At 30.8% G+C, this 12090-nt stretch overlaps 1 protein-coding gene across 1 annotated transcript; it reads right to left on the bottom strand.

Annotated features, from left to right (window-relative positions):
- Positions 1-615: 615 nt before the first annotated feature.
- On the bottom strand, positions 616-10217 carry LOC114940936 (fatty acid synthase-like). The gene is given in 20 exon segments (XM_085486569.1): positions 616-810; positions 910-1161; positions 1238-1492; positions 1600-2069; positions 2156-2987; positions 3068-3764; positions 4085-4323; positions 4404-4774; positions 4777-5418; positions 5593-5991; positions 6127-6431; positions 6558-7033; positions 7120-7437; positions 7523-7683; positions 7764-7971; positions 8089-8382; positions 8616-9034; positions 9185-9416; positions 9601-9851; positions 10025-10217. Coding segments are annotated over 20 exon segments (7182 nt in total). The 5' UTR covers positions 10191-10217.
- Between the last annotated feature and the right edge of the window lie 1873 nt (positions 10218-12090).

Raw genomic sequence — 12090 nt, 5'->3', positions numbered from 1 at the left:
TAGATTGTCTATAATATTATTTATCACCATTAATGTATTTTGCATCAATGATTATAGAATATATTAAATCATCTACAAGAATAATATTGAACAATTTGAACAAATGAGTTTTTAATAATATTATGCTAAAAGACTTCTATGTGTATATAAATTTGTGTTGCTTTTAAAAAAATATAAAACTTTTTTCACTTTTTAATAATTTCACATATTTATTTTTAACTTTTTTCTAAACAAATATAATTTTTACATATGTATATTTGTTATGTTTTTTATTATATTTATAAATTAAATGTACATAAAAATAATTTTTTATAAAAAGCATGAATAGATAAAGTAAAATTTACATTCTGTCAAAAACCCAATACAATACATTACACTTTCATTGATTTAATGCTACTTGAAGCATTCAAAATTAAATAAATTTATTGTAAAAATACTAAACTCTATAAATAATTATAATTTAACAAAATAAATACATGTTAATACCGTATTTTATACAAAAAATTATATTAATACAATGTTAACAAACAATTATTACGTTTTTAATTGAAAACGTGTAAAATTGTTAAATATATTAAATATTTTTATACTGTATAATATCTAATAATTTAGCTTTTATGATCTCGAATAGATATTTTTATTATTAATAGATTTATTAATAGATGTATTATTATCATTATGTGTCACATCTAACTATAATTTTTGACATTTGATATAATCTCCATTGATCGCAGCTACGACTTTATCATTCTCCAATATGGTAATATGATTGCCTTCGACATAACGTACTTCCACATTTCCTTTAGTTATCTGAAAATTATTTTTCAATTGAAACAATTAAGTAGAAATAATCTTTATAATTATTACAGCACATAATTACATTACATAATTGTTACTTCATGTAATTACCTTATGTAAGCCGTAATCTTCTTGAGAAAAGTGCAGCGATTGTATAGTAGGTTTCAGAAGTATTATCGGTGATTCAATTTTCGGTAATTGTGTAATATCATATTTATGAAGAGCGATTACTCGCTCGTAAATTGTTGTACATACAGATTTATTATATTTCATTGATAATTTTGTATAAGTTGGTGGAACATGAGATATGAAAATATCTAATTTTTCATTCCAATTGATGCATTTGTTTAACTCCAAAAGAAGCTATAAAGATTAAATTACTTGTAACTTATGTATCAAAAAATTACTCATTTAAAAATAATACTTTTGAAAAATATACCTTTCCACTAAGTACTGGTTGTATAGTATCCATTATTCCCAAAAGAATATTATTTTCAAGTTCGCCGACCGTGTTAAAAGGTAAATGTTGATTTGCAATTGCTTTCATATGCTCAGGTGCGCCATCAATAAGCACTACACGGCCTTGGAGATTCATTTCTTCTATCTTACGTACTAATTCAATTGCAATCACTGAACCCATAGAATAACCCACTATTACAAAGTTTTGACACAATTTCTTTTTGCTCAAAAGATGCTGCAAACATATATATACATATTAAAATAATACTATAATAATTGTAGTTTGCCATTTTAATATTCTATAAGATATTATAATTGTAATTAAATATAAGATTTATATACTTTTAAGAGGCAATCAGCGATTTCGCTCATTGAAGTACAGTTTGGACCAATGTGATACGTTCCATGTTGTAAACATGTTGCTGGAGCTTCGATTAAATGCGCTAACGAATCAAAAATACTTCCGCAACCTTCTATTCCTGGCACTAGAAATATTTCGCTTCTTGCCATGTCCTTTTTTGTTGGCATGTCTATACAGACATCAGAAATTAAATCATCATTACCTATCAAACGAACGAGCAGGTTAATACCAGTTAATTCGTTTTCATCACGATCACTTTTATCCTTCGACGTATCTTTGTCTTTGAACATGTCTATAAGTTTGGCAAAATTAAGATAACGAATATCTTGAGCTGTAAGGAAAACATCGAACTCCCGTTCTAAAGTCTGTTTAATTTCCACAGCCATCATCGAATCCATGCCAAGCTCGGGCAATGGTGTGTGACGAGCAACGTTATTTAAATCTTTCAGACCTATATGTTAACATTTTGATTCGCTTTAATATACATTAATTTAATTACTTAATTAAACAATTTAATTTTTATGTCATATGACTTACCCATAATATTAGCAACAGTTTCAACAATATTGCCTGTGCCAAAGGCATCTGAACGCTTCTCAGCTACAACCATACTCGCTACTACAGGATGCTTTTGTAACAAAAATTCTTCAAGTTTCTCGATGCAGGAAACTATTTTTTGCTGCAAAGTGCCGCCTATGACCATTTCTTTATCATCATCTTGCATGTCGGCCACAAGACCGACATCGCCCACTGCGCCCCACTGAATCGCTAGTCCGTGTAAACCTTCTTGAACTCTTCTCTCGCAAATTCTTTCCATTACAGAATTTGCCATACCGTAATTGCTCTGTCCAGCATTACCTCTGCCACAGGAAACTGAAGAGAAGACAACAAAGTGTCGAAGTTGAAAACATATCTTTCTAGACAATTGATCCAAGTTTCTCGTTGCCCAAGCTTTCGCATTAAATGGCTCTTGAAATGTATTTGCAGTATGATTCTGGCAGATTTTATCATTCAATGCCACAGCAAGATTAAATATAGCATCTATTGGTGCTATCTTTTCTGCCGTTCTCAATATACGTTTGCAATCATCTACGTCCGATGCGTCGACGTTTGATATAACAAATACCTTTACTCCGTAAGATTTCCACAGGTCGATTTTCATTTGTTGATATCCATTTTTTATTCCTTTGCGCGAGATAAGCACAAGATTTTCGGCACCTCGAATGACGAACCAATCTGCTAATTCTAAACCAAAACCACCCAAGCCGCCAAAAATGACATATGTCTTGTTTGCCATACAATAATAACGCGGAAGTGCTAGAATTGGTGCGTTGATAGATTCATCTTCTTTATGTATTTTTATAATTATCTAAAAATTGTAATATATTAACTCGATTATATTCATTGCTTACTGATGTACTGCCTCTCTTGATACGTGATATGACTTACTTTTCCTATATGCTTTCCAGCTGCCATGTATCTAAATGCAGACTCAATTTCGTCTCTTTGAAAAACTTTTCTGCTTATTGGCTTGATAGCTCCGCTACGAATACCTTTGTCTAGTAGTTTCTTTAGTTCCATTCTACGTTCGTTCGTGTACACCGTAAAAAAATTATCAAACATGACGCTATAAAATTTAATGCTTTTGCAAAAGACCGACAGATCTAACATATTGTTGGTCATAAAATCGAATTTGCCAATTTCCAAAAAACGTCCTCCTTTTGCGAGACAACGAATAGACGCCTGAAGTTTATCTTCGGCTAATGAATTCAGTACGATATCTACACCACGACCTTTGGTCTGTTGCAATATCATGTGCTCGAAACTGGTATCACGCGAATTTCCAATATGATCCTCTGGAATAGATGGAAAGGTTTCTCTAATAAATCGCCGCTTTTCCGGAGTGCCAACTGTAGTGAATATTTCACAGTTTTTAAAAAGCGCAAGATTAATCGCGGCCTGACCTACGCCGCCAGTACCCGAATGAATTAATATCTTATCGCCTTTTCTCATTTGTGCTTTCATATATAATCCGTAATAGCATGTTCCGTAAGCGCATGGAATTGTGGCAGCGTCCTCCAGCGTCCATTCGTCGGGAATATCCCAGCTTAAATATTTATTGGGTACGCACATGTTTGCTATACATCTAAATAAAAAATTATTATATATTTTAAATGAGAAAAGTAAAATATATAATTTATTATGCATATTTTTCAATATAATAAAAATATTTCAATTCTGCTTTTGAATTAAAATCTCAATATATAGATACACTGACTAATTATACTGATTTATTTTGATTTATTATAAAAACTAAAATTTAATTTTTTATCCAAAATATTTTTTTCTACAATATCTGTCCAAATTATTTTATTCAATTATTTAAATTATCTAAATTATGTATTTTTCTAGTACAGCTATAAGCTTCAAATTTTTGTAAACAATTATTAGTATGCGATGACGTACCTATTTTCCAAAATTCCCATTATTCTGCGTCCAGCACTATTGATACCGACATATTCGAAACCTATCATACATTCCTCTAATCGTCCACGTGACGTATATTCATCCATAATGATTTTGGCGGTTGATATCATTACATCTTTAAAATTAATAGACGCATAAATAATGTGAACAATATTTTTATGCTGATCCAAAGCAAGCGGACCCTCGATCCAGCGAAATGAATTTAAATCACCCCGAATCTAAGGGTAACACGATTTATTGTAGAGAATTCAATTACAAATTTGATTAAAAAATGTATTTTTAAAAAACTAGTACTTACGATTTGATTAACAAAAGCGTGATATAAGGGTTTGGGTGCCAAAGATGATAACGGAAGATGTCTGTATGATCCCCATATCTGTCCCGGACGTAAGACATTTGTAATTAAATCAATCTCGAGTTGCTTTGCGTACAACGGCTCGTTTAAAGAAAATTCCGGAGCTGCCTCATCTTGGATTAGCATACCTCTTATTAATTCACCACCTGGTTCTTTTCTCAAACAATTAACAAGACCTAACAAGCCACTTTCCAGATCTTTTTGCCCCACTAAAATTATTCTCGAATTATTATTTTCTTCGTTTAAGCTCGATATTAATTGTTCTAACCAAGAGAATTCATAATTGTCTACATAAATAACTTGTGTTTTTTTATCAATTTTGTTTTTTTCTTTAAAAGTGCAATGTGCTCTTTTATCGTGCGTTTCTCAAGAACTACTTCTAAATCACATTTCTTTGCATTTATAAAATCGTTCCTTGTAAGTGGTAGTCCTCGTGTCAATATAAATCCACCGTCTTTTAACGCCAACAGAATTTCCTGTAAGGTTTCACTCTTATCGTTTGTTAATAGATTAAATCCAGCGATTAAAATTGCATTATCGTCCTTTGATTGCTGCATGGAGTGCGAAATTGTGATTTTTGATGGAAGAGTAATAGAATTAAAGCAATCGGTTCGAGTTATTAAATTAATGTTAGGTTTGATCAATGGCAAATTATCTAAGACTTCGAGAAACAATGGGGACGCTAATTGTTCTGTCGTTATCTTGTCCCCTTGTTCAATCAGTTCGATAATATTTACTTTCATCGTTTGATGATACTCCAGAGCGAGATGCATCGATATAATTATACTTTCCTGTAAGGAAACTTCGGCTCTGTCGCGATGCGCTACAAATCTATACTCTTCGAGAACAGGATTCCCTGTTGGCTTTCGGCGGGATACAGAAGTAGCTTTAACACCCCGAATTTCAATTCCACCTGATACTATCGTATCCAAATCTTTATATACGCGCACAGGTAACTCTGGAATTAAAACTTGTATTATAATCGTATTATTAATTGTTTCAGAAATAAATAATTTACTTTTCTGTGATACATTGACACATTATTTATAAAATTATATAAAAAGATTTCAGTTATTAAATATACGACGTAATTAAAAAAAATGTTTGTTGAATCACTCTTCTGTAAACTTACGCTTTTCTTCTTCTGTTATGTTCCGTATATACTGTGCATGAAGCTTTGTGTCAATTACCAATTTTTGTATCTCCGTAGGAACATAAAGAGTTCTCATATTTATCCCAAAGATTTTTATTTGCAACATATTATCCATAAACGTCACCCAATTATTCACCCAAGCTATATGTCCTTGCCTTCCCGTAGAAGATAAAGTCTTTAATCCACGAAATAGATTGGTATATTGATATCCACGTAATTTAAGTTCCTTATATATATCTTTTGTTTTCATGATTTCCTCCTCATTTTCTTCATCTTCTTCTAAAAGTTGTAATCTTTCTTTAGCAGGATCTGTCGGAATGCGTGCTCTACCAGTAACGACAGCATTACCTCCTTCAATTATTTCAAAATTTCCAGTGCCTAGATAATATATATTTAAATATATAATAATAATAACCACAATATTTATTTTTTATTGCAAATATTATAATTATATTATAATGCTGTGTCGAAGTTGTTCGTGAGTTATTTAAGATATTTTCTAAACAAATTTACCTTTTTGCACCATTATTGTTAGCTCTAGTTCACCTTGCTTTGGAATATGCGTGGCTCGCAGAAACTTGACATTTTCAAATACAATAGGTATCTCATTAAGCCATTGACCTCTCAGCATACTAATCGTATCCCAAATGAAAACAAGATATCCCGTGGCTGGCAACAAGTTTCGTCCGTCGATTACGTGACCGCTCATGTATTCGAAAGATTCGTCTTTTACTGTAATATTGACAACTCTTTCTCCAGAATTGATCTTTTTTTGTGTTTTAAAACACATTACGTACCAGTCTTCGGAATGATTCCATCTAGAATATAATAAAAAATGTTTTCATCAATTAACAAATTTGAAGTAAAAATTCTTTGCATTACAAAACTTAATTTACACTTTCTGCATTTTTATATGTGTTTAATAGATAAAATGTTCAATATACTTAAGTGACGACGAAATCATTGGAGTTCCACGACTAACAGGAAATTGCACTGTCGGATACAAATTTGCTAGTTGAGGTTGCAAGCCATTGTTATATATTTGTCCCAATCCTTGCAAAAATACTTTAACATTATCTTCATGATTGCGTTGTAGTAATGTGATATTAGTCATATCTAACAGTTCTTTCATATCGCTTTGAATAATATTATCTGGCGCTATTTCCAGGATCGTCGCATTTTTAGGAATTAATCGCGCAATTTCTTTGAAAGATATAGAATTTAGTATACTATTTGTGAAATATTCTGCGCATGACATTTCAGTCCCACGAAACAAATTTTGCCATATTTGATTGTTCATCATGGAGTGCGGTATTATTCGATTTAAATAAGACAGAATCGTGGCTTTTGCAGATGCCAAATGACGACTGTGAAGATAAATGTTGCTGCATTTAATTTCTTTAGTATAGATATTGTTTATCTAAAAGAATATAAATGTTAATTAGACATAATTAATCATTTATTAAAATATTTTATTAATAATAAAGAAAATATGTAAAAATGAACCTGCAACTTTGTTATAAATGCTTTTATTGAATCCTTTGGTCCATTTATAGTGCAAGCATTGAAATTATTATTGCATATTACGTCAATATCTGACGGACATATGTTCCTCGCATTTTCATAACTAATATCGATGTCAGCTATGGCTCCATAAATTACTTTTGTTTCATTCAACGCCAATCCTATATAATATGAGGATAAAAGCACTTGTTCCATTGTAAAATTACCAGTTACGTATCCGCAACAGAGTTCACCAACAGAATGACCGACAACATGATCTGGCACGATATTTACAGACTTTAAAAGATCTATTAATCCGATCTAAAGAGGAAATTAAAGTAAATCATTTGATTAATATGGTTAATAAATTGTATAATTTACGCTATAATTAGAATGGATTTATCACCTGCATTACAGTAATGCCAACCAACGAATTCAATATATTATTAAAGACTGCTTCGTCTTTGCTTGTTAATACATCAATGACACGCATTCCACGTGTTCTTAAAATTGTATCGCACTTTTCTACAGTTTTATGAAATACCGGAAATTGCAGTAATGCTTGACCTATCAATGTATAACAAAATAATTTTATTGTAAGTTACTGCTTTTCTGATACATACATAAGTACAAAGTAAGATGCGTACCCATTCCAGGCCATTGCGAGCCTAATCCAGAAAACACGAAACAAATCGGCTTTTTTTTACCTGAATAATATTGTATTTCTTTTATCGTTTTAATCGATGCTTTAGATTCGATAATCGCATACCCTCTGTAAGGATGACCCTTCATGTCGTCAGAAAAGAGATCATGCAGCAGTCGAATATATTCAACGTCTATCGGTTGATTCTCGATCTAATGTAGAAATATATTTGTTTATTTTAATATAAAATATTTGGTCTATTTTATTTAAATTGTATAAATATGCTTTTATCGGAAATATGATATTTTATCGACAGAAGGTTTGCATACTTCATTTAATAATGATTCAACTGCTTCTTCAGTACGACCAGATATAATGACGAGTCGCGGCAAATCGTCATTTGGCGTTCCTCGATTAACTTTTTCCTTCTGATTTGATCGTAATAAAATATGGCAATTAGCTCCACCGAAACCAAAGGAATTAACACCCACGAAACCAGGCTTCCATGGTGTCGGATTATTCACTACGCGTATACTTCCTTCATCAAAAGCTTTAACACCTTTTCGTGCTTGTGTAAAATTTATATTTGGTGGAATTATGCCGGTTTGTATCGCAATTATAACCTTTTGAAAAATAATTTTATCAGAAATATTTCTTCACTCTTTGTAAAATTATTATTTTTTTATAGAATTTATGAGCCAGAAGTAAAAAGAAAACAAAAACAGTATTAGCTTTAACTAAATTATTTTATGATTCTGTGTGCATATGAGACTGTCAATATATGATTGTATGACTTTAATAAATTGTTATATAAATTATAAAAATAAATTATTGTAAATATTATCATTACCATTACCTTAGCAATTTGACATATACCAGCAGCAGCCTCAGAGTGACCCAAATTTGACTTGACAGAACCGATCAACAGAGGAGTCTGTCTGCCCTTGCAGAAAACTCTCTCGAGTGCGTTGATTTCTTCCGGATCGCCAACTTTGGTACCGGTACCATGAGCTTCCATATAAGTTAAGGAAGATGGAGATATACCGCATTCATCGTAAAATTCTTGAAGCAAAACTCCTTGCATTTCGCTGGACGGAAAAGTAATGCCTTGTTCTTTGTATCCATCACAGTTCGTTTTGGCGTACACGACGGTAGCATAAATTCTTTTAGCATTCTTTGCTTTTTGCAAGTATATTATACCGATTGTCTCACTACGCATATAACCGTTTGCATTATCATCAAAAGATCTACATATTCCGTTAGGCGATAGTACTCCTATAAAATTATAAATAATTGTGAAAAGTAATATATATTTATTAAAATATATTATTTAATTTCTATGTATACGTATATTTCTTTAAATCTATCTTAAATTTATATAAATTTCTTATATTTTAATTTATTTGTTTTAACGAGCAACAATACCAAGTCGTGTGAATAGCAAAGCTAAATTGGGGTGTAAACAGAGATTTGCACCACCGACGATAGCAGCGTCACATTCCCCCGATTGCATACTTCTATAAGCATGCTCCATTGCAAACAGACTTGAACTGCAAGCGGTATCGATTGAGTAAGATGGTCCTGTTACACCCAACCAGTGAGAAATTCGATTTGCCAGCATAGCCTTGCTACAGCCATAAATTGCAGGACCAGTTACCTAATGTATATACATAGATTATTTAGAGACTTTATATGACTATTGCACATGTCTTTATATAAAAAGAAATCATTTTCTTATAATTTGATATATTGAAACATTGTCCATGAAATTATTTTTTGATGTTTAATATATAAATTCAAACTAGATTATTCGTATTATTTATTCATAATATTTTACATACTTGATGTTTTTCATAAAACCAATCTCCTTCCGATTCGGAAAAACACACTCCTATAAAAACTCCTGTTTTTGTTCCGTGTAAATCTTTCGGATTTACTCCCGCGTCGGCAATAGCTTCGTAGGTATGTTCTAATAGCATTCTGCTCATAGGATCTGTCAAGGGAACTTCGTTGAAGGGAATATCAAAATATTCCGCATCAAACTTCTCCATATTGTTGATTTTTCCTGTGCGTTGAGGTATTTCTGGATGAACTGTAAATTTTAAATCATATAATTTAAATAAGATATTTTTATTTAAAATTTTTATTGATTACATGATGTTATTATATGTCAACTGAAGTTTAGATAATTTTATATGTATGTTTATACAATAAATTATTAATTTTTTTATATTACATGTTACATATAAAATTAAATGTTATTACCGTGATTCCATCGTCGGGTGTCGTTTGATCCAAGATCCACTTTGTTAAACAAATTCTCCTGAAGATGTTTAATATTGTCAGATTCAGGAAATCTACCAGCGATACCAGAAATAACGATTTCATCCCCAGGTTCAATGTCGCGGAGTGACATTTTCTTACTGCCCATTTCTTAAATGCTTTTAATCGAAAGAATTAAGATCTGGAATTCGAAAAAAAACGTGAGACAAATAGAAAAATGCAAAATGTTTTGATAATTACTAATAATTTTGTTTTATATTTTTATATTTGTTAAACACATATGTTTTTCTTGTGAAATTTCAGATCTTAATATTTTCGATTTTTAAACCCAAAATTTTGATTTTTGAATTACGGATGTCCTCTGTGACATAATGAATTGCATAGATATTATGCACCTATTTATATAAGACCTATATGATAAATATATATTTAATAATAGTTATTATATAATACTAGACTGACCTTATTTATTATTTATAAGCATTGACACTAATGTGTGAATAATAGCATGAGTATATATGTATATTAAATTTTTATAGAGCTAAATATAATTTACAATTATTTACATAAAAGAAGCATCCTTATTTACTTCGTAACAATGTCTTCTGAATTGTGTATATTATGTATATTTATAATATGTAAATTAAAAGAGGCGGTTCTATAATATATCTATTTAACAAAATAAATAGTAACTGTAATTATGTTGAGAAGGTACAATAGTGATGCAATTTTTTATTTTTAAACATAGACAATGTATTATTTATACAGGTTATAGGTACATCTTATTAATAAACATACAAATTTTACATTTTAACAAACTTTATATGCAATCTTTCGATTTTAATGTGGTCAAAGGTCCTCTCTATTGTATTATATTAACCCTTTCAACCACATCGATTGAAGTCAACGACTGTTGATTGTAGTTTATTGTGGTAATTCAAACAGATCTTGCTCCAATTACACAGTTCAACAAAAAAATGAATTTTTTTTGCAACAAGACTAGTTGTTTCTTATAGTTTTTTTGAACGCTGAATACAAATTCGACTTCCAAATTGCTCTATCACGTCACGATTTTAAGAAATTTATAATTAAAGGTGCAAAAAATGTCTGTTTCACGAACTTTGTCATATTATATATAGTTACAATATGTGACAATAGCTAACCCAGTAAATACTTTGATTGACGAGTTACAAACAGTTTTAAATTACGTTGAATTATTCTTTTAGGCCTTTTAGGTCGCTGAATACGAACCCAATGTGAAAAGTGTTAAAATGGTGGACGAAATATGACGGATTTATAAAAAAACGTTTGTGCAATCGGCGCGCAAATAGTCGCCTTTACCGCACATGATGGGATTTTAGAAAGGGCTCTCTTTTCACGCACTGGTCACGCAAAATATCGTAGCCAACATGTGCGGGTCATAAATCGGTCGATCGTGCGAATTGTTACACTCGGCTTCGCCTCGTGCGCCAAACTTCCGCACTTTCGGCCGATTTATGATCCCTCGCACTTGTTAGCTAATATACTATTATTTAATTTTTACATTGCCCATATTGAATACCATTTTGAATTTGACAATTTTGACGTTGATTTCATCTTCAGTGATATAAAAGATCTTTAGTACAAGTCACAGCTAACTTCTGCAATACCCCATATTCAATTATAGATACCCATACAGCAAAGAATTTTCTATGAATGTGCTATAAACATTATATGAATATCCTAATATTCCATGGGTCATTCAGAATATTCTATAGAAGTTCTATGAATATTTCATGGAATTTTGTCAATTCGGAATGTGTATATAATATTCCTGAAATATTCTAACAAATGTAGTATATTTAGAAAATGCGTGGAATGTTTTATAAATATTCTGATAAATATAGAATATTTAGAATATTCATAGAACATTCTGCAAATATTTTTAAAATATTTATAGTATGTGCTATGAATATTTGGAAAAATTTTTTAGAACTTGCTATGAATATTTTGATAATATTCTACTAACATTCCGATGAACATAAATATTCAGAATATAAATGGAATAT

This window comes from Nylanderia fulva, unplaced genomic scaffold (genome assembly GCF_048542155.1).
Source record: "Nylanderia fulva isolate GAGA-0341 unplaced genomic scaffold, ASM4854215v1 Scaffold45, whole genome shotgun sequence".
Classification (NCBI taxonomy): domain Eukaryota; kingdom Metazoa; phylum Arthropoda; class Insecta; order Hymenoptera; family Formicidae; genus Nylanderia; species Nylanderia fulva.
The sequence above is the reverse complement of the archived record's forward strand: the minus strand, read 5'-3'. Positions and strand labels throughout refer to the sequence as shown.